At 44.1% G+C, this 24,433-nt stretch overlaps 1 protein-coding gene across 12 annotated transcripts in view; it reads right to left on the bottom strand.

Moving 5' to 3' along the window:
• The window catches only part of PPFIBP2 (PPFIA binding protein 2), a 1,806,653-nt gene that overhangs the window by 932,021 nt on the left and 850,199 nt on the right, over nt 1-24,433 (bottom strand). Inside the window, exon 1 of one of the 12 annotated variants that reach the window (XM_069623598.1) lies at nt 2,659-3,151. The exons of the other annotated variants lie outside the window; for them this stretch is intronic. Coding sequence (XP_069479699.1) covers nt 2,659-2,706 — 48 coding nt within the window. The 5' untranslated portion in view covers nt 2,707-3,151. Of the gene's footprint in view, nt 1-2,658; nt 3,152-24,433 lie in introns of those variants that run through there. 12 annotated transcript variants of the gene reach the window in all.

Below are 24,433 nucleotides of genomic sequence, written 5' to 3'. Positions count from 1 at the left end.
ATCAGGATTCCGACTCCAACACGGCACTTAGACCGCCCTTATTGACTTGAAAGCACAAATAGATGAGCTACGAGACAATGGAAAAATGGCTATCCTCCTGTTGCTGGATCTCTCGGCTGCCTTTGACCTTGTGGACCACGGGGTCCTCTGCGGCACCTAGATTCAGCGGCACACTTTTCTAAAGAGGCCATAACCTGGATTGAGTCTTTCCTCAGTGACAGGACCATGAGGGTGTTCTCCCCAGCAGCAGCAGCCGACCTGCTCCCCATCCTGTGCGGAGTTCCTCAGGGTTCCTGCGTCTCCCCTACTCTATACAATATATTTACCAAGCCCCTTTTTGATGATCTGGACCTTCTTGGTATCACCTACACGAACTATGCAGATGATACCCAGATTCTCCTCCCACTTTCTGGGGATTACAACAAGGATTTGGCCTTGGTGAATAGGGTGTATATCATCATTCAGGCATGGATGGCAACCCACAGTCGATGCCTGAATGATGACAAAACAGAGCTCATCATCCTAGGAACTCGCGCTAACCTCAAAAAACGGAGCCAAGACTACACCTCATTCGAGATTGATGGTAATATCATCTGGGTGTCCAAGGAAGTCAAGACACTTGGATTTTATTTGGATTCCACCCTCTCTTTCGACAAACAGGGGAAATCTATGGCATCTTCCACAGCTTACACCTGTAAGCTCATCAGAGCCGGCAAACACTTTCTCTCAGATAACAACTGCATTATCCTAGCTAGAGCCTTGATTCTATCCAGGCTCGATTACTGTAAGGCCCTCTACATTGGTGTTAATAAATCTATCATCCAAAGAATCCAAATCTTACAAAATAACGCCTTGCGAGCAGCTCTTGGTGTGTCCAAAAGATCGCACATTTCCAGGATCAGGCGCTATAATAACTGGCTGTCCACCCAAAACAAAATCCACCTAAAAGTGGCATCCCTTCTTCGCAAAGCTCTGAACAATGCCGCACCAAGCTATCTCACAAATTCCAAAAGAGAAACTCTACTCGACCAGCAAGAACCTCCAATGCCAACAGCCTTATCATACCAAGATTCAGGCTAACCAGGGCTGGGGGGGAGGTAGCTTGCAGGTACGAGCAGCCCAACTCTGGAACTCATTGCCCCACCCTTTAAAGAAGGTGCAGCCCTTTCTGAAATTCAGATCTAACTACATCAACCTGCTGAAATGTCCCCGCTGGTCAGGGGTGCTTTATCCTACCAGTGGCTGAACATGCTGTCTTCCTTGTAATCTGTATATATTCTGCCTACATGTAACGTGTTCTTGACTGTGTATATCTCGAATGTGTGTATTCTGCTATCCATGTATCCTTTAATTGCACCTAAGCCTTGCATATTCTGTACTGCTGCACCCAGCTACCTTTGGGTTTGGTGCGCATTATAAATGAATAAAACAAACAAACAAAAAAACAAACCACGCAGGGGGACGGTGTCCGCCCCCTTTTTTGAGGGAGTAGACTCCGTCCCAAGGAATTCCCTTATCAAATACTTATTTGTCCTGTGCACTTTTTTAAGCTGGGAAAGAGAAACTGAAAGAATTTGCATATTTCACGTAAGGATGCGTCCAGCTCCTGTGGCGTCGACCGCCATTGCGTAAGTCACAGTCCACCCACTTATTTTTTAATGAATTGAGTCGTGCTTGTGTGTTACAATGCAGAAGAATTGTGCATATTGCTCACAGACTGCTGCTTTCACAATGCGCGCCTCGTATAAAGTGCTATAGCAAAATGCAATCCTCCCACCAAAAGGTCAGTTTTCAATGAACGATAACAGAGGGACACCTGCATGTGCTTACACATGCGTCACCACGAACGCCGGGGGGGGGGGTTTGGAGGGAGTAACATGCTAAATGACGTTGGAAGGACTCTGAATATACAATAGAGGTTTCAACAAAGAAGTACAAGTGCTGTGATAATTTCATAAACGTCATTAGCCAACAATGTGTTCGGTCCGCTATCCCTGCCCTGCCCCGCCCCCCTGGACATTGGGATGGAAAGGTTAAGTTGCGATGCTTTTTAAAAGGGCTGCTTGGCTATACAACGCTTAATTTTAAGCATGGTATCTTCAAGCGTGGACGAGATTGTATCATAGGTAGTATACGCCAAAGCTACCAGAAGAAATTAAAACATCAACCAGACTGCGTTCGTGTGTATGCAGCACACGTGCACTCTGCAATCTTAATTTGGCAAGAACGCACATCTTATTTGGAGTGTCAGCGATTGGGCTTGACAATAAAACCAAGGTGTTGCAATTTTTTTTTTATATACATTTCCAGTCGACTACAAAACTTTAAAAAAACAGGCTGTATGCGAAAATAAAATTGTGTTCAGTTTGTTCACACCTATGCACCGGCATCACTGTGCAGGCTGGAATGTGCAGCGCCATGTCACGTTTCTCCTGCACCACTCGACATGCCATGCCTTATAAGTAGCAGATCCATTGAAGACACAGCACCGGTTTAGTTCCTAGAAGGCAAGCAACTTGCATTCGCGTTACAACGAGAATATGCGTCTCTCCATAACTAAAAATGCTACCCAGTTTAACTCTGTGAACCAGGACCGTGAAAGGCTTCCAGCGCGGAAAGGCCACAGCAGCAGCAGCGGCGGCGGCGCGAATGACTTACCCTCTTAAGCCACGCGAAATGCTTGTAAATATCAATCGCCTCATCCATGCTTTGGGCCCATTTCAACTATTCGCGCCCCTGCCCTGGAAACATTTTGTTTTGCTGACGATGCGTCTCTGCTCTGGAGAATTAAAACGTCCGTTTTTCCGCTTCTTTTTGGAACGTGCGACGACGGTTCACGTTTCCTTCATTCTTCCCCGCTCGCCTCCTGAGACTGCCCGCAGTCGACTGCCTCCGATTTCGGGATACAACTGAATGAACTGCCGCCTACCCCCTCAGCTCCCCGAGCAGGCATCTGTGTTACACTGGAGACCTCCACAAGCTCGAACATCAGTCTAAAAGTTTCAAGGAAACGTCCTGCCAGCTGGTCTGGTCTCTTGAAAGAGAAGGCTTCGATAAGAATCTAAACCTCTAGTAACTCAGCCGCAGCTCCTGCGCGGTCCATGTGCACCGAGAGCCTGCGAGTCTCACATGAAGAAACTATTTCCGAGCCATGCCTGCCTGCCCCTTCTTTCTGTGGAGGGCAGGCTGGAACTCATTACCCGGCGACCCCCGTTTCCGGTCTCCGCTCTATTCCATGTTTATAGGCGCACTCTACATCATCCCGGTTTATTTCAAGCTAAGCATAGCCTAAAAATACGCTTTGAACTTTGCATTAGTAGTGGAAGAGGGACTCGCTTGGCCGGTATCATATTGTCAACTCCCCCGTCAGCCCCACTGCCTTCTACAGAAGCAGACTTCATCTAAGTCTTTTGGCAGGCACAGACGTCTGCAGTTTATCGGGTACAATTGCCGACACCCTAACTGCAGCGTCTATACTGCATCTCTGTAACACACAGATGCATGTTCCATTTCGTGGTACATACACTTCACTAGTCAATATTTTAATAGTAAGTTAGGGTTAACGTTTAACCAAGGTGCTTTAAATGCAATCTGTGAAGAGATGAATACATTCGAGAGTAATGGTATGCAGCACAAGCTCAATGGACCAGCTCCATGTATAATGGAATGCAATATTCTGATTGGCTGCTGGACAGACAACTTCTCTCAGGGAAGCAGATACCGTGATATGATAGGTTATTTATAACACGCTTCATACCCAGCGGTTTCTAAGCGCGGACCCAGGGAGCGAACCTGTGGTGCTCCGTGTCGTCTTGCTGCCAAGGTGAGCACGTTGCCCCTGAGCTATCCTCCAGAGATTATGAAGATACCGGAGGGGAGAGGGGCGTCCCTTTCCCCAGCATAACCATTCTCTGTGTGGCATGCACATCAAATGTTCCCATGTGGGTTTGGGAATTCCGGCTCTTCTTAACAGCGTAGCTGTCAACTCACACGCTTTTGGTGGGTGTCACCCGCCTAGTAATCAGCTGACTCCCCTACCATGCCCCTTGTGCCCACCCATGCCTTTTAAATGGGCTCTCACCCGCCAAAAACAAAATGGTGTGTTTTCACCCACCTTGGCGACACAAATGGTTGAGAGATATGCAACAGTCAACCGCCACTTGGAAAGGAGACCACTGTCCCCGATGGTGGACCGCTACTGGCAGTAGAAAGCGGACAATGGTGCCACACGGTGTCCAGGACATTTGGTTAGAGGTGCCCCCTCACATCAGGAGCCATGGTCACCAGTGGGGACTAAAGACCACACCCTCTAAAGATAATCGGAGACAATTCCACATAACCTGCCCCCTAACTCCCCCATTTTGCCACTGGACCAGCACCATCACCTGACAGTCACAGGGAAAAGCAGGAGCTTCAGCGGCGGGGTCACCCCAGGATTTGTGGGTCCCTTGGCAGCTACAGATGTGCAGACCCTCTAATTAGTATAAGTGCTGATATAACAGGACATTCTGTGACGTTACATAATATGTGTGATACTTGAGTGGATCACGGGAAGTTACATTTAAAGAAGTATCCAGAAGTAATCCATGAGACGAATACACTTTATGCTACATACATGAACGGTCACCGATAATATTTATAGGGCAATATTCTGGGAGTCTCTTTTTTGGGGTAGCAGCCAGTGTGAGCTAATCACTTTTAGAGGTTTCTAATTTTGGCAAACAAGGCATAGTGAGATCAAATGATTTGTCCTGGAGCACACACTTTGGTGAAGTAGTGAAGCCGGGATTTGAGACCAGCTAGCAACTCAAGCACTTGAACACATCATCCCAGCTGTGGTTGGCAGAAATAGTGTGTGCTAGAGGCCCAAATGCAACGTTGGTTCAAAACACCATCTGTTTTTTTGGAATGCAGTAGAAAAAGATTGTGATTGTGTTTTGCTAACCAAAGGTGATCTGTTTTTGCAGAGTTCATGATTGCCTTTATTTTGTGCGCGTGTATACTACGCCATATTGTCTAAACTAGCAATATGCTTGCAGAAGCCATAGATAAGGATCATTTCTACTGTCAAAAGAAATTAATCTCCAAGCAATGTTTTTAAAGGGGAGTGTGACAAAATGACTAATGCTCTGCAGGGATACAGGAACAAAGATGAAAGGGGAATAAAACAAGAGGTATTTGAAGTGATCCTGTCCACCTGGCCTCTCTTAAAGTGCCCTAGGGCATGTAAGGTCCGACGACTTTTCTTTTTAAGACAATATGGGGGTCATTACGACCTTGGAGGTAACCATGCCGCAATTTGCGGCATGGTTACCCACTTACCGGTTACCGGGTCTGGGTTCCTTAAATGAGGAATTACCGGGCCATTCCAACCTTGGAGGACCCGGTAATTCCTCATTCGAGGAACCCGGACCCGGTACATCCCCATTCCCATTTGAGCCCCTATAGGGCTCAATGGGAATGGGGAGGGCGCTAACAATTAGCTCCCTGGTCTGCTAGTGGGACCCGCTAATGGCACCTGGTTTTACCAGGCACCCTTTGCGGGTCCCGCGAGCAGACTCGTAATAGGGCAGTAAGGGGTTGACAGCTATGGCACCATTACCGACGCCGTTAACCCTTTACCACCAACCTCGGAATGAGGCCCAATACCTTTAACAGGAACATATGTTGCAGAAACTGTTTGACTGGTGTGACGAAAAGACAACAGCACGGCTGGAATACAAGGCTGAGTAGTGGCTAATCTGCCTACTCAGTCCCACATGGCTACTAAACCAGCAGTGATCCCACCAATAAAGGTGAAACAGAAAGAGTCTGAAAAGGTATACCTCCTTTGCCTCTTTTGGAAGGGCAGGCTGTATCTTCAGGAGGGGTGCAAGCCAACTGCAGTAGCAACACAAACTGAATTAGTGCAATGATTCTAAAATAAAAGAATATCCAATCCACGCTCTATAAAGAATATAGGAACATTAACCAAATAAACAACGCTAACACATCGGTTAAAAACAAAAACCCACCCCTGTAAAAAGGTCACTGAGTGCAGAACTTGAAGCAAAAGGGCACTTTGGGTTTATAAACTGGGGTGTTCAGTCAAAAGACTCCTGCAGAAATGTCAATGTTCAAGTGTATGTCTTAAAATGGTAAAGGGGGGGATTAAACGTCACTATGATCCTTTAAAGGTGGACAGGGCCTCTTCAAATACCTTCATTCTTGTCTCTGGTGCTCAACAGCATTGAGCCAGGCTTTTCTACATCAAAGCAGGAGTCTGGGCGCTCTCCGTGCTGTGCCAGGTTTGAGCTTTGGAGTGGCAGTGACAAGTGCCAACTGTTCAGTAGCGATGTCAGCTTGTAGGTGGTGGGTGCTGGGAATGGCAGTCCATGTCGGGTCGGCAGCGCTGGAAGACTCGGCCTCGGGACTGAGAAGTGAAGACGTGCCTTCGGCAGCGAGCAGGCTAGTCTGGCTGAACAAGGTGTTGGGGCACTGCAGTGGCGTCAGCTTGGAGATTGAAGGCGCTAGTGACCCGGGCATGACGGTGTCAAGTTAGGGACACTGGAAGATATGGCAGGTCACAGATGCAGAGATGGTTGAGTTTCAGAGGTGCTGGAGCTTCAGAGGTGCAGAAGCAGGTCGAGCACCGATGTCAAGGATCACTCAAGCGGTTCCCTTGCAGTAGCTTGGACAGCATTGAAGGTGTCCAAACCGTCAGTGAGGCCGTTCAGAGATGTGGGGAGAGCCAGGAGTCGCTCCTTGATTGTGTGGTGTACAGGGACAAGGTGAGCAATTAGGTATGCACTTCCACTTCAGGACTTTGTCTGGCACCTACAGGATGTGGTTCGCCTCCAGTTAGCACTATTCTGGTTTCAGTGCACAGGCAGCAGAAGTCCTTGGTCCACAGCGGCATCAGTCCCACTGTTCCATATATACGATTAGGGAGCAGAGCTAGCCTGTGCCTGGGGGTTACCTCTGTCTTCATCGCTATAGCAGATGACTTTGAAATAGACTTTATTCCCAATGGAGGTCCAGTGAATCCTCCTCCTTGTCATGGGAGTCCGAAGATGAATCAAAGAAGGAGTGGGTGCCCCCTTCCTTATAAAGGCAAAAATTACAGGGGATTGTAACCATATATTGGGAGACCATGCTCAACATAGGGAGTCCCCCCCCGCCCTCCCAAGTAAGAGACCCCACAACACACCATTGGTTGGGATTCAACACGCCCTATCTATGACTCATATAGAGCCACAGAGACCCCTCCACCTGTACCAACAATGAGCCAAGAACCAGGCGGGGTTATAGGCAGAATATATATTTATTTATAAATTATGTTCAATAGATCTTTACTGGTAACACACCCCACCATCTCTGGGGCACCAAACAAAGCGTTAACATAGCATACGGTTTCCTTTTTGTAATGAACAGGTGAATATTACTAGATAACATTTAGATTGAACACAAAGCACAGTTTGATAAAAATAAATAAAAAGTAACACGTTGACGTGTACAGTGCTTAATACCTGGGGTTTCTGTGCACCCTGGAAAATGCTTGCAATTTTCAAAACACAGATTTGTAAAAATATATGTGGCAAATAGCACCCCGTTTCCTTTTCACCCAAAAGCAATGCAAAATCGTTCTGCTATCAGGATCACTCACTCACTCTCAGGATCGAGTGTCTACTGTTCAATGGGAATTACACTAGTTTTTTGGTGGGTGTCACATTGCAAAGCGCCTCTCCCCCCAGCACCAAACCCATGCATCAATGATATGCAGCACACTGCTGTTTAAAGGTCAGGTCTAGGGAGTGGGGACAGTTTAAGATTTTTGTTTAGGGCCAAGGGCACCGCTTCTGTTTAAACACAATGTTTAAGGACTGGTGACAATTGGGGAATTTTGTTTTGTGGCAAAAACAACCTTCATTGAAAGGTAGGTTTTTGGGAAGTGATATCAGTTGCGAATTTCATTTTGTGACCAGTACCTTTCTGTTTTAAAGGCAAGGTTTGAGAAGGGTGTCAGTTGGTAATTTCGGTTTGCAACCAGAACCTTTCTGTTTCAAAGGCAAGGTTTGTGGCTGGGATAGCCCTGTTCATTAGAGCAATCTGGGGTGGACAGGAAAAATAAAGGCACCCAATTACTTTATGCGACTATAACTTAAGTCCTGCTAGGAAAGAGGGTGGACGTTTCAAACTCTTACAAGCTTCCCCCTGAATCAATCTATTTGGGAAATGTATTTAATTAACATTTAGTCACATATGTTAGGGGTCTACACAATGTGCCCCAAACCCACTATGAAGAGAAGGCAGGCATATCCCACACACACACACTTGGTTTCAAATGGATCAATTCTACTTACATGGGACCTTTGTTTTGGGGAGCTCGGGAAAGACAGCCAGGCTCCTCAGGGATCAGCCCAGGGTCTGGTCACTTCAGTCAGAGATAGCCACCAGCTTTCATTCCTCATCCGGGCCTAGTCAGCTGTTGGCTTCCCCAGATTCTCTCTCCCAGGCAAAGTTTAGGGCCTCTCCACACAAGATGGTTTTAGGCATGTTTTCCTTTTTCTCCTTCTACTCTTTGTCTTTTTTCTATGCAAAGTTTAAGGCCTCTCAACGTAGGCCTCCCCAAGTAAGGTCAGGCATCTGTCTCTGGATTCACCCAGGGGGATTATAGGCAAGTCCTGGAAGATGATTAAAAGCTCTCCCTAAAAGATGGGCTTTGGCAGTTCTTTCTGTTTCCCATTTCTTTGTCTGTCCCACCTCTGCAAAGAGCAAGTGTTTCTTTATTGTTAAGTCTCTCCCAGTAAATATGAAGATCAGGAGGTGTTAATTTATTAGCCTCAAATTTCCATTGGACTTCGGCAGCTCTCTCCCCCTCCCAATGTACCATCCCTGTCTGCCTATAGGCCTGCGGGGTTCCATGATTGAAATGAAGAGGAGAGGTACACACCTTCTATCTTTTACATTTTTTTAGCTGTCAGCTTTTCCACTCAAAATGTCCCTGCATAGCAAATATTTGTAATTTGCTGATAAATGCCATAATATATAGATATGAATGTTCCCCTAACCAGGACGCATCAGTGGAAGTTACTTTTATTTCGGCACAATATAGTACAGGGGCGCTATGGTCTTTCTCCCTTTATTCAAAAACGAACATAGTTGGGAATATGAAACTTCATAATCAAATAACTAGCCAGTAGCTCCCCAACTTTCAGAGTTCTAACATTTTCGGGGCCGCTAGCAACACATTTGAGGTTGCCACTGGGTTATAATCAAATTCAGACACCATCGCCTTGACAACAGCTTTCAAATGAGATCTGTCACAAGTCTAAGTATTATGATCTCAAAGTTATTGAATAAAAGGACATTTTCAATTAAAGTCAATGATCATATCCTGATATATATAAGTAACAGTTTCGTTTTTGGTTCTTGGTCTCATTTTCCTTAAAATACATGGTTCAGAGCCTCTCCAGTCTCTGGCTGAATGCTGATTTAAGGCTGGGGTGAAAACATTAGTACTTTGTTCTTTGGAACCTGATGGGCTGCAGAGATTCTTATCCTGCAGCAGATGATTCACCTTTGCCCTTTGGCATCATGAGACCATGCTGGCATTTTCCATGTTGTCCCTGTAATCTATAACATTTTCAATGATTGAATTTGTTTCCCTGTGGCTTACTATATTTTTTAAGGTGGTAAACAGAGTGAAAGGCTGCTGTTAATTTTGTTTGTTCACAATGGGCATTTTTATTTAAAATGATGTCTGTTTCTGTGTTGAAAAGAATGGTGTAATTTTCAGCAAGACACATATGTTCCATGATACATTGTTCATTGTGTCATTTCAGCAAGACACACATTTTCACTCACCAGGCCCTTTCGCTGTGTTAAGGTTTGGGCTGGCATGTATATTACAGTGTGTCTTTTCCCATTAGACCAATGTATTTCACAGTAAAGCCTAACCCGGACTTTCCTTTTGTCATCCTGGGGCTGTCATTAAACCCCACAGGATTGGCCCAAAGCAAGCCTGCTGCAAGGAGTCCAATCCAGGCTGTTGTAACAAGTGCACTTTGCCTTCTGACATCACACCCAGAGTGGTTTGCCTGCAGGCAATATGGGGGCAGCAAGTGGTAGGTAGCCCTAACAGAAACCAAGGTGGTGGAACCCCTCTCTCAGCCCACCTCCCCTTCAGGCTATTCTAACTACGTCCCCTTCCAAAGTCTGCTCACTTCGAATGGGCTCCAGTGGTCAGCACACTGGTTAGAGTCTGGCTTTAGGTCCGCGCTGCCTTTAAAGTTCCAACACCCAGGAGATCTACTGGTGAGGGTTTATGTGACCTTAGAGGAAGGTGTTGCTCTTCCAGAAGGAGGATTAAAAGGCAGCATCTTGGCCATTGTCCCATATGATAGCTGTGGAGGCAGTCTAGCCAGACACAAATCCACACCAGTCCAATCCTACCTGGCCCCTGCTAACAGAGCGGACACTAGTGTGATATGAAATTGCTGTGACTGTATAGAATTGTGATCCTAGGAGCCACCATGCCGCAACTGGGCATGATTTATATTTATAGATTTACATGTCACCAGGATAGCTAGGTTACACAATATTTATAATTTAGATGAAAGGTACAGACAGTTAAAATGACACCTCTGCCTGTTAGAACATTGTGTCCATCAGCTGTCGGCATCTCACATGTGACCTTTGACCCTGCCTTGTTGCCACTGCAGTGCAATAGGTGGAGAGGTCAGTAGATAGTCACAGCAAAGGTGCATGAGAGCACCATGATTTTGGTACACAGCACTATGAAAATGGGGTTAAATTAGCAGGCCTTCCTTTCACAAACAAAATTACCTGCATCATTTTATTACTGAAAATCAAAAAAGGTCAGGCATCCCACCCAGGACTCAAGTCGAGGGTACACAATAGTATACGTGTCCACCACCTTTTTCAGAAGGCAGACGCCATCCCCCTGGGTATTTTAGAGGCTCTGTGTAAAATGAGAAACAGTGACTGTCCATTTGAAGTGCCATCCTTTGGATTTGGACAACAGTCGCCAGGTTCGCAGTCCAAGCACTTCACCACTGCACCAGATAAGCTTGCAGTTTAAAACATGCACACCTTTTAACGTTTTCAAAACTCTTAGAAGAAAATCTCCTCTCTTGGTTTTTGTGTGTGTGTTGATTTTATGAAAGGTAAATGCCAGTCGCCCTGTGGAATTTGTATGGGTTTTCAAATTGAATGAAATGTTCATATTTCACCTTGATATGCTAATTTCTGGTGATGTCACATCCCACTACGTATGTTAATGAGTCCCCCCACTTTTCTTTTTAGGACCTAACCACTGATCCCGCCCTCAAGGAAATCAACCTTTCCAGGCTCTAGGCCAGCAACCTCTTTTCCCAGATCCCTGGACCAGGCAAATCATCATGACCCCCTTGCCATCTCTCTTCTCCCCTCTATCCCCATGTTTGCTTTCAGTGATACTTCTATTTTTACAAGTCATAATAAACCACGCTGTGAAATATATAAATCCTTAGAGATATATTTTAAGTAAAAACAGTACATGTACTTTCAAATCTTAAAGACTCCCAATAAAAGATAATGGCCCTCATTACAAGTCAGGCGGTGGACCATGGTGCTATTAGCACCATGGTTCATGCCGAATTCCGCCATGGTGGATGGCGGAATTACCGCCCCATTCCAAGGTGAGTGGGGCGGTAATTCCCCATTCACCATTTGCCCTTCCCCATTCCCATTTTTGCCGCATAGGGCTCAATGGGAATGGGGAAGGCGCTAATTACGGCACAGTAAATTACGGTGCCGTAATTAGCACCAAGGTCGCTTAGCGCCTTGGACTTTAACGCCGTCCAAAAGCAGGCGTTAAAGTGTGAATCAGGCGTTAAGGGTTAACGGCGCCGACGGCGCCGTTAAACCCTTAACGCCTGACTTGTAATGAGGGCCAATGTGTGAAAAACTAACCTTGTTGTTTTTCATTGTTTGACCAAGGCATAATTCATATGTAATGTGAGGTGACATTGGACAAAAAATAAATATGTTTACATGTACGGGAGATAGTTTGAAACGTTTGTGTGTGAATTTGTTATTGTATTCAAAGAAGGCATATATTTGGGTAGCTAACTGTTGCTTTGTGTATGCCTTTGGAATTAAAATGCCCCCTTTGCCGTTCTCATCACCTAAATATTCAAACGGGAGGTCTGTTCGAAAAAAGTGGTTACTGAATTGATCCATAACTTCCAAACACATTCTTATTTAAATGCTTTTCCATAACAAAGCGTTAAGCACTCAACTATTTGCAGGCTGTAGTGGGACCTGCTCTGGAGTGTTTGCTGGGCTACCGGGGAGGTGGAAGGGGAGATAAGTCATTGGCATTGTAGGGGATAGGGAGGTGACAGCACGGCGTAACCAATAATAGACAGGAAAAACAGCCTCAAGCCAGAAAGCAACACGACTCTCCTGGAGGCATTCTGAATTGGTGATGGTCCCCAAGGCAGCCAAAAGATTAACATGGGCTGAGGGCCAAGGTCTAAACATGGTGACTGCTTCCTGTATGGGAACGGATTTAAGAGCAATGGACTTTGAAAAGCCAGTTAATGAGGGTGATTACAAAGCCAAAAGATAACACTGGAAACGGCTTGCAGAGAAGAGTGAGGGCGGTTGATTGGTTGGCAAGTTTGGACCGTCAAAGGGGGGTCTAGATCACTTAAATATGGAGTATTGTGGGACGTAGCTTCCCCATTCTTGCGGCACCCAGCAGGAAATGTACGCTCTCACCATTCCCGGGTCTATAGGTTCAGTATTAAATACAGCATTGCAACAATCTAATACATTGTGAATTTAAAGTCCTTTTCTTCTGACAAGGGTTCAGCGGTCACAGAAGTGACCAGGCAGATCAAAGAATAAGTACATAGGAATAATGTGATGGGGCACGCCTCACGGCAGGGGTTCATTATAGACAAGAAATTAGACCTCTCCAGGACAAAGTGGAAGAATAGTCTTTACAGCTCAGGCCTCGGATCACCTGCACAGCCATGCAGAGTCACTGAAGCAAACAAAATGGTTGGGGAGTTGAAGCCTAATCAAAACAATAAGAAAGGGGGTGGGTAAAGGTCAGAATAAGCAGTGGCAGCCAAGAGACTATGAAACATCGGCCGACTGGCCACCTAAAGTGAAATGTATATAAAGTATTTTTGTTAATTTTTTACACAGTTGCAAAAATGTAAATACACCTGCAGCCCTCAATTCTCCACAACAAATCTAATGGTGTTTCTAATTTGTGCTCAGAGTGTATATATGTCTGCAGTAAAAATTGGTTTTAATGACACGGAAGTGGCCAAGTGCCAAGGTTATAGTTGATATACATGTGCCAGCGTGTGCTGTGATGAATCACTAGGTGCCGTCACTTCTCCCTGGGTGGAGCCCCTTCCCATAAGGCTAGTCAGGTGTGGCCGCCACCCTTTAGTCCCCCAATGGGTAGTATAATACTGGAGGACGTCATGGGGAGGAACTCCGCTCCTGGGGACCAGGACAACCACCATAGTCACAACCCCAGTGTCTATTCACACAGTCACCACACTAGTCACACCACCACACAACCACTTATTGAGCATAAAACTATATGCTACAGTAATACCTCCAAGATAGATCCTTTTGAAAAAGTACTGGGAAGAAGATGATGATAAATAACATGAGGAATACCTTTTTTCTTTTTCTCAAGTACTGATACAAGGAGGATGTGCTGAGGCATGAAGATGGATCCATGGAACCGGGAACAGCCTTCTAGGCTTCCACGAGGGAATGGACATTGGCAGAGCTTAAAAAACAAAGAAGGCCTCAGCAGTATGTTGAGCCAGCCCCAGAGCAGCAGCAGGGAAGGACGCTGTCAGGCACCAGAGCAGAAACCACCGGCGATGATGCAAAGAGCCAAACCAGCGACCGCAGGAAGCGGGCAACCGTGGAGAGCGCACAGACAGCTGACTTCAGCCCCAGGAAGAACCACTGCCGGAACAAGGGGAGTCAAGGAGGGTCACCAAAATGCACTGTGAGGGTTGCAAGGCCTACATAGGGGCTAAGAAGGGTCTAGCACCCTTTAAGACATTCTGAGAACTCTGAGCACAGGCCCAGAGATGGGATAAGGAGGGTCTGGGACCCCCATCAAAACTTCAGAGTGCATTCGAGATAGACCTCCTCAGCACAGTGAAACTGTTATAAACCATATAAGAGTCTAGGACCCTGCGTAGTTCAACAAAGCAAACTTAAGAGGAAACCTTCCTCCTCGTCTCAGTGGGGATACCACAAGAGAAGTGTCTGGGACCCTAAAGAGAAGCCAGGGGAAGGGAGTCATTCCCATGGTCCTATTGGAAACTACAAAAGTGCAACCCAGGAGAAGGGAGTCATTCTCCTGGGCATTGGATAAAAGACTGGGTGAAACCCAAGAGCCAGTGGAAGGGAGTCATTCCCCCTGGTTTTTCCTATTGAGAAAAAACAATTGTTGGACACTGTTGAAGAACCAGCAGAAGGGAACAGTTCTCCTGAAGGAAGTACCTTTTTGTTAGTTTATTCTTTAGTTATAGTGTGAGGGTTAGAATAGGGTTGGACACAGGACGGTGGAACATTGATTTGACGGACGATCTGACAGTTCCATCAGTTTTAGTTCAAGCCAGGGAAACCCCCACAGAAATAGGGACAGTGAGGCTTTCTACCTAAGAAATAAAAGTCTATAACCAAAACCATGCCACCTTTCTGTCGGTCTCTTCCTTCAACACCCTTACAGTGCCTGCAGGACTCCATGAGTGCTGGCCCTGGGCAGGGTTGGATTGGCCCCTCGGCCTTTCGGCCCGTGGCCGGGCCGAAATCATCACTGGGGAGTGGGAGCCAGTTTCTGGCCATGCCTGGGCCGGTTTGGAAGAAAAAAAAATGTACAAAAAAAATATTTTTTTTTTCTGATTTTTTTTTTCTCAAAAAGCCTTTCATCCTTCTTAGGTTGATAAATGAGTACCAACACAAGTTGGATGATATTGTATGCATATTTGTTCTATAAAAAAAGAGCTTAAGCGTAAGTGCTATACAATAACATATTATCATTTGGCCTTGGACGTCTGCTTGGATTCACAGTAATTTAGTGTACTTAGGCGCAATGCTATTTGATGCCACTTCCTGTTTTGTCAAGGGGTGAAAGGTCGTGTTTCATCGCTTCCCAGGATATCACTTTGGGGTGGGGTCAAATGACATCACTTCCGGTGATGTCATAAGAGGTCAAGGGTCGTGAAGGGAGGGTTGGGCCACTTTTATTTGGGTGACCAGGCCTATTTCTTCTCCCAGTCCGACGCTGGCCCTGGGCTATTGCACAGACAAGCCCAGGGTTTGTCCTTTAAACTGGCTTGATGTTGCTAACAGGTTTCTAACTCATAACAATGCATTTCAATATGTACGTTTATTCTAATAAAATTCATCCTTAAGGTCCTTCATACCGGTCCTGAACTTTTATAAGGCCAAGATTATACCAAGCCTGACATATGGTGTGGAAGCAATGCCAAACCTCCCTGAAACTTTATGGGATAAGTTAGAAGGAAAGTTTTGGCGAAGGGTCTTGACACTCCCTCAATCAACACCAATAGCAATGATCCAGAGGGAACTAAGCCTTCAATCAATTTCATTGAAAGTGACGCGCAATAACATTTTGCTGTATAGGAAGGTAATCGACCCCTCAAGCCAACACATATTTGGCCTAATCAAAAAAGAACTTCAGGAAAACAGCACTAAGATCATGTCGAAATGGGTTACGAACATCCAAGAATGATTAGAGGTAATCTGTTGCACAGAGGACGATCTGTAAAAAAATCCGGAAAAAATAAAAAAAAAGCTACTTACCCGCGATTGGATACTAACGCAAGACCAGACTAATAGAAACAAATTAACAAAGAACATCCCTCTGATAATAAACAAAATCAATCAACCACTAAATTACATTAAAACATTTCCGAATAAAAGTTTAAGAGAAAACTTTATGAGAATAAGACTGAACCTATCAAAGACTAAAGAGTTGGAAGCCATAAGGAGTAAACAAAGTGAAAAGTCTTGCCGTTTCTGTAAAGCCAAAGAATCAATTGAAAATTTGAGACATCTATTTTTAAATTGCTAAGCGCTTGAGGGACACATTCTCTTTCACCTTCACTCTTACAACGAAAATGAATAGTGGTCACGTCTGTTGAGTGGTGATAGAACTACATGGGTGATCGCTGTTACCAAATTTTCCAAGAACTTTAAATTGGAGACGACAGGAACTAATTGAAAACTAAGATGAAAAGTTTGAATAATGGGCGGGGGAGGGGCGTCCTTTGAACTGAACAGTTGAACCTGTATTTGACAAATGAAAGGAGAAAAACTTCAGGGTTTGTGATATGAGAGATCGTACATTAATAACTCTGCGCACTATACTCTCCTATGCTTTGCACTTACCTTCCCGCTCCTTAGGATTTTGATTTGTTTTATTTTTCTCTCTGCTTACTGCTACTTGAAATCAGAAATGAAAATGTCGACTCTTGTAAAAATTGATTTTCAATAAAAACAAGTAAATAAAAAAAAAAGTTTAAAAAAAGAATAAAATTCATCAAAGTGTACAACTAAAATACATAACCATAACAGACTCACAGAGTAAAACAATTCAATAATATGTTCTCTTATAGTGCTTCAAGTTGGATTGCTTCCATTTTGAAGCGATATAATTATAGATGTCCATATTGCCAAATTTAATGATACTCAATTGAGCACATGGAAAGGAGGATGGTACGAGTCATCCTTGACTGGAATCAACAACGAGGGCTGAAAACCTATCTCTGAAACAAGCATTAAACTTGCTGAGCCATCCTGCTAGCTTAATTAGAGGTGGAGGAGAGTTTACGACAGCAATATGTCATAGCGAGGTGGACTCCCTCCCAGACAGGTATTGACCAGGGTGCAAGCTAAGGCTGTCTGCAAAACTTTGGAACCCTGAATATCCCATCCCTAGTAAAAGAAACTAGCTTGTTGTTCCCTCTCCCCGGGACATATCCATCTGTGCTTACTCCATCCAAGACATTTAGGATTTCTGCTCTGTATTTTGGACCTCTGTAAAATGACTCCCTTGCATTCAAGGAAAGCCACTGACATATATAACAGGTTTTCCATTGTGAACACATTCTTTATAATTGATTGTCTTTTGTAAGACAAGATTCCAAACAAAGATGGGAACTGTGCGTACACTGTGGGTTTCTCCCCCAAAGTTCTCCCCCCATCTATGTTATTGATCTTTGTGCAAAGGAGAATTGCACATCACTAGCATGAAAGCCAGATACAGTCCGAGGATGGCAGTGTCACAGGGGTGTCGCTAGAATGTATGTTGCAAGGAGGTCAGAGCCTACTGCTACCCCCCATGGGACCACACTTATTAGCACCTATATCCCGCTCAAAGGTCTCCCTTTTTTCACTAGTCCCTGTGTGTAACTGGGAACACTGTGCATCATGCTTTCTGGCCGCTGCAAATCCAACCCACTACCAGTTCCCGTTCATGTTATGGTATTCTTGAGGTTTCAATTACTCCAATATAAAATGGGCCTGGGTTGAGCTTGTAACAAGATCTACTTGAACTTCCAATGTAGCAACATTGCAATAGAATTGATTAGGGCTTAAGTCAGAAGAAACATTCAAGATAAGCAATTGTCCTTCTGGAGCCCCTCTCGGGTGTATGATCCAAAATGCAGGAGATCAACTAAACCAAAGACTGTTTTGCATACATGCTAACACGCAACATTCCATTCGGCGGATGCTAGTTCAATCCTGGTTTTTACTTCTAGGACTTGTAACCCTGTGTTTACAATGGAGAAATCCACGACTATAAGTCCAAGAACCTTAAATTAAAACCAGGACTTGCCTAGCATCTCACAGAATGTGATGGGGCATGTTGGCATGCATGGCTTTGCTTTTCTTAAACTCACTTTGCCATCAGCTAAAATAATGACCCTGCGAAGCACAGCAGGATTCCATCAATTTCTTTTAAAATTATAATGCATGATACATTTGTTTTGAAGAATACTGTAATTGTGCAACATTATTTATGCCACTGCATTTTCCCAAGTAGTCCACAGTGAGATAAGCTGTGGTTTACAATTCATGCTTAAAAACACTACACACCACATTAAGCAACTTTTAGTCTGATATTTGTGAAGATGCAATTCTGATCACTCAGTTGTCTATTCAAACAGCCACCAGTGTAGTGACTTCGAGAAAAATTTGGATGGTGAAGCCAAGTCCCTTGCACTGGCCCTGCAATCTCCTAGTCATAAGTCTCAAGTACGTTTCATGGGCCTACCAAGTTGCCCTGGCCTCTAGCAAATGTGGTCATTTTTTGGCATAAGCATGTAGAGACGTGGACAGGCCAGATCTGAAAGTAATAGTGAAAGGCTCATAGAATGAGGGGTACAAATGCCACCATTTTGCTTGATCTTAAATTCTGTAAGACACTGGGCCTCATCACAAGTTAGCCGGTCCGGATTTAACGGTGCCGGTAAAACCGTACCGGCACTGTTTTCCGGACCGGCTAACTAAAAGTTCTGTAACCGTGTGCCGTCACACCCACCAGGTCTGACCTGGCAGGCGTAACACCACCGGCCACAGACGGACACGGAAACACTGGCACCATTATCGAATGGTGGCAGTGTTTCCGCAGTCCTCATTCCACAGGAATGGGGAGTAACGGAATGCCGGCGCCGGAATTACCGGACCACCAGGGCTGTAATGCCCCGGTAATTGCGGCAAGTCCGGCTCTGGTAAATCCCCACTAGTCAGGCGGCAGCCTGCCGGTTGTACCGGCACGGCTGCCGCTGGACTCGTAATGAGGGCCAATGACTGGTTTCAGTTGCAAAGGGAATCCTTCCACACAGACCTACCACCCTTTCCTGAGCGTCTCCCAATTTTTAGGAATAACTTTACGTTTGTCCACAGGGCCAAGCACCTAAAAAGCTTGATCCACCTGATTGTAGTATCAAAACACACATTTGAAATTTGTCTCACAATTGTTTGATGCATGTTATCAGGACTGTCTGCTAAGGAAAATGGCCGATGTTTGATCAAATCTCCGCCATATGGATTGTGCCAGGTTTCCTCTTGGTGGACAGGATGACACCAGTCCTTTACTATCGATATATATAAAAGTGAATATGTCTGGGTTTGTGGTTTTGCATATGTTCCCTATACAATTCCACACCGTTAAATCAATCTGCACCACATTTTGCACAGTCAGTTGTTAGGACCCTCCGGACATTACTGGCTACATGGCATTTGGACACCTCATCCCTTTCCCTGGATTTCATCAAAAGTCTCTGGAGTTGTGGCTTCACCTATGTTTCCTATACAATTCCACCCCGTTTCAGCAATCTGCACCACATTTTTAACAGTTACCTGTTAGGACCCTCCAGACATTACTGGCTGCATGACACATAGGCACCCCACCCCTTGCCCCAGATTTCAGCTAAAGTGAAAATGTGTGGGTCTGTGGCTTCACGTATGTTCCCTATACAATTCCACACAGTTTCACCAATCTGAACCACATTTTGCACAGTCACCTGTCAGGACCCTCCAGACATTTCTGGCTACTTGACATTCAGACACCCCACACCTTTCCTCTGATGTCAGCAAAAGGAGAAAATGTGTTTGTGGCTTCACATATGTTCCCTATACAATTCCACACAGTTTCACCATGCTGCACCACATTTTGGGCAGTCACTTGTTAGGACCCTTTGGACATTACTGGCTTCATGACATCTAAACACCCCACCCTTTTCCCCGGATTGCAGCAAAAGCCAACATTTGTTTGTGGGTTTGTGGCGTGGCAATGCATTGTTCCCTATACAATTCCACACGTTTCACCAATCTGCACCACATTTTGCACAGTCACCTGTTGGGACCCTCTGTACGTTACATGACATTTAGACACCTGACCCTTTCCCAGGATTTCAGCAAAAGTCAAAATTTATTTGTGGGTTTGTGGCGTGGCAATGCATTGTTCCTTATACAATTCCACACCGTTTCACCAATCAGCACCACATTTTGAAGAGTTAGCTGTACCTATGAGGGAATGAAAGCCCGGACAACGCCGGGTAGATCAGCTAGTCTCATCCAACAACGTTGCTGTGCCAGAGGGTGAAATGTCTGTGTGGAAGAGTGCGCAGAACACTATGCCTCTTTTTGGCAATCCTGCTGCACCAACAAGGCTTCTCGGAGTTTGGGCAGAACGCTTAGATAATTAGATCATTCTGAAAAGGAATTGCTGATTTCTGCTTCAAACAACTGGAATGCATGGGGCTCGATCCCCTATTTTAATGGTATTTGATTTGTTATGTCGAAAGCAATAGAGAGCAAATGATAACTGGTGGGACTCGCCAATAGTCAAACAAAGTGGACCAATCATAAACCCTTTTTTAAGTATGAGGCAGTCATGAGTCCCAGTTCACACTTATAGATTTTGCCTGTACATTTAACCACTGTCGCCTATGTTGTAGAGAACCTTGACAAGGTTCACCATCAATCACACACCTTTGCAATATCTTAAGCAATTGTTTTATGCTCCGAAAACCATTTTAAGTTGGCCACGGAAACACATTAACTTTTTAAACCGGATCTATGTAAACTAACTTTGAAATACAACTTATTCCCTTTTTCCATTGTAAGCTTTACTACAACATGTTAGATTATTATTATTACCTTTTATTTGTTTGATTCTAAAAGAATATGTACAAACAATATTTTATACATTAGTTTTGTCATTAACATTTCATAAGTACATTGATCTTAGTATTTAATTAATATTGGCTTAAAATCTATGGCATAAAAGTAGGCAATTTTATCTTTGTATAAAAAGAAATAAGCAGGAGCGTAAGATATGCAAGTATACATATTAAAAACAATCACCAAATAACATCTGTACCGTAACATTTATTTAAAAGCCTGTCCAGCAATGATATGAGATTGCAAACATTAGTATTTCCAAAGCTTCCTATCTCTATTATTTCAATTGCATTTTACACCCGCACGGTCCTTGTCCACAAATCAGCATCATACAGTATTAGAACATTATAGTTTCTTAAGCGTATCCTACTAGGGGACCGCTACATTTTACAAACAGATAGAATTATTACTCTCAACCTTCTTTAGATAGGGGTTTTGCTTCGTTATTAGGTAGTCGCCTAGCAATATTACGCCAAAGCCAATAGAGGCTCAATTGGAGGGATTCTAGGTCAGAGTTAAGGCAATGAATCCAGAAGTCCTCCCTCTTTACGGACTCATAATTATGGACATATTTGCCCAAAATTATCATATACGTATTGCCCATAGTTGGACATTGGGTGAATACTTGTTTAGGAGTCTCGAGGATTCCTGGAATTTTGCACATTCGTCATACTCTTTCTACAGTAGGTATTTTTAATCGGGCTCCCCAATAGACCAACAGGGATAACTGATTAATACGAAGACTCAATATGAGGTTTTGTACTGCAGGCGATGGGCTTTGGCAGAGGTATGGTTGTGGGCGTAGGTATCTATGCACCACCCTTGCCACATGCACATAGGAGTTTAACTTAGCTAATCAAGAGTAATTGCTGGTCCAGTCCCACTAGGCTGATTTAAGTTTTTCATATTTGGTTTCCTGTTCAAATTTAGGGTACCATCCTAAGTCCTTGTACAGTCCCTTAATCATAGTACTAAATTTGCCATTGCCTAATTTTCCTGTTTTTACCACTATCTGTTCCCATAAGTGCCAACAATTTACATCTAGGGTTAGAGTTAGACTTTAAATGTAGGCCACCCTGGCGAGTAAGTAATAGGCCCCGAAGAGATACCAAGCCTAATTCCAATCTGAAACATTCTATAGAGGTGTTCTTTGCCAACCTCCTGACCTCTTTCCAAAAATGTCCCTCTAATAAATTGAGCCATTTTAAGTCTGTCATGGCTAAGGCTTCTAGTCCATATAGGACCACAGGGCAAAAGCTTTGCTTTTATAATGCCATTAAGCCCTCCAAACAGTAGCCAGCAGTCTGGCCAGCGAACCTCTCCGCCATATTTGTTAATCTATGTCCTTTATTGTTTTATTTGTCGATTATATATTTGTACGACCGCTATTGGCTCATCTCGAGGCCCAAATATGGGTACTTACTCATGTATTCAATAGATCCTAAGCTTGTATTTATCTGATATCGATTGATCTTTTTGGCAGAGATCAACATAGCCTTAGTTTTTGACATATTAATGGTCAAATCATTTTTAAGGGTCAAAGCCAAGTAAGATGTCAAACATATTTTTTATACCACGCTAAAAAAGATGACCAAATCGTCTGCATAAATCAAACCCGGGATAGTAATCCCACTCATTTTTGGGCAACACCCGGGAGACTGAGCTAAAGCTGCAAGTAAGTCACTCATGTAGAGATTATATAATAGAGGAGCCAGGACAGAGCCCTGTTTGACGCCCATATTCAGATTCAGTGATGCTGACAATCCAGCATCGTTCATCCTAATTCGGCCAGTTGTGCCCACATGGAGCTTTCTCAATACGTCCAAAAGCTGTGCTAAAATATATAAAAATAACATTAAACGAGCGCTCCAGCTGTATAGACTGCTCTAATTAGACTATCCAGGGCTCTCAAATTATGCATAGTTGAACAACTCTGTCGAAATCCTGTTTGGGTAAAATGTAGTAGCTTCTTTTCCTCTACCCATGATTGGAGGTGTCCCAGCACCTGTAAGGAGAAAACCTTGCCAATTACGTCGAATAAAGATAATAACCTGTAGTTTGAAGGCAGCAGTCTATCACCTTTCTTATATATAGGTAGGAGAATAGACTGCCGCCAAGAAGCAGGAATTTGCTGCTCCTCACAGACTCTACCAAACAAGACATAAAGGAATCGGGCCCACCCATTTGGGTCCTTCTTTAAAACAATAAAGGCTAGCCCATTTAGGCCTGGAGCTCGCAATCCCTTGAGCTTCTTGATAGTAAGTTCAATAGATTCTACTTTGAGCATCAAAGGCCATTCACCAGCATCATAATTTTCCTCCAAATTGGGATTTGCCATTTTTGACTTTGTCCCCCAAATAGTTTAGCTAATCCTCTTCCTGTAGGGGATTTACAAAGTATCTCAGACTATCCCCTTTTACACGATATAGGATCTTCCATATATGGCTGCTCTTTTTACGCCGCAGGGCGCCAATCATGTCTTGCCAGTGGATGTTTCTAGTTGAGGAACCCCAACGTTTTATCCATCCTCAATATTCAGCTTTTATTTGTTTGGCCTGCTGTCTTTTGCCACTCAGCATGTAACCTCCAATGCAAAGTTTATGTAATTTGCTTCTCATTAGGCGTTCAGCATCATGGATAGCTATATCAAATGTATTGGGGTGTTTTTCAATAAAGGCATAGATTTTCTCTCCCATCCTTTTCTGCATAGGATGCCTTTTCACCCAAGTTTCTATTTTATTTCCGGTTGCATCTACCAGCCACACCTTATATTGGGCAAATTACTTTATTAAAAAGCTGGTTTGCCCCTATAACATTTTTAGGAGTCCAGATGATTAGGTTACCTGCGTGATTAAAAAAAATCCCACTGCCACAGCTTTTTTCCTGGATTTTATTTTATAAAGAACCAGAGTGAATGTTAAGATAGTATGGTCGCTAAAACTGTTTTGTTCAATTTTAAGATCTCTGGTTTTCAACATACTGGCATTGTTACAAAAAAAGTAATCTAATGTTGCTCTACTCTTATTAGAGCGCCAGGTATAATTTCCCAGTAAGTCACCCTCTGTCCTCCCATTTAACATGGTAAGCTTCTAAATTATTTTACCCAATGAGTCCCTTGGTAATTACCTTCTTTTTGAATCATTTGACATGTCTACGTTACATGTCTGTAAAGGGGGCATTCTTTATCATCCGTGCATCTAGATTTAGCATTTAAGTTGCCACCTACTAAAGTTATCTGCTCGTCCCCCTTACCAGAGCCAATGGTACAAAGCTCACCCAATGCTTCCTGTATGTCTTCAAGATTATGGGTATTGGATGTAATATACATGTTCACAATCACCATTTTGAGTTTCTTTTGTGCCACCCAGAGGGTTAATTCAACTCCCATCATGGAGTCATTAGTTAGTGTAAGTGCCCATTGACAAATGCCCACTGTGTGGCTAATACCTTGTGGCAAGGCTTCCGTAGGGCCTGCCCCGGGGTCCCCTTTTAGCTTTAACTTGGTATATTGTGTATCCCTCTATAACAAGGGGGAATTCTAACCATGTCTCTTGTAGCAGAAAGGTGTCCACACTAGCAAGTAGTTTAGTCGAGCCTTCCTTGACTGCAATGTGGGCATAACCTCTTTTATTCCAAATAGCTATTTTGCAGATTCAGAGGGCCATATAGCCAAGCTCCA

Source organism: Ambystoma mexicanum, chromosome 11 (genome assembly GCF_040938575.1).
Source record: "Ambystoma mexicanum isolate Mex_15411 chromosome 11, UKY_AmexF1_1, whole genome shotgun sequence".
In the NCBI taxonomy this organism is placed as follows: Eukaryota; Metazoa; Chordata; class Amphibia; order Caudata; family Ambystomatidae; genus Ambystoma; species Ambystoma mexicanum.
The sequence above is the reverse complement of the archived record's forward strand: the minus strand, read 5'-3'. Positions and strand labels throughout refer to the sequence as shown.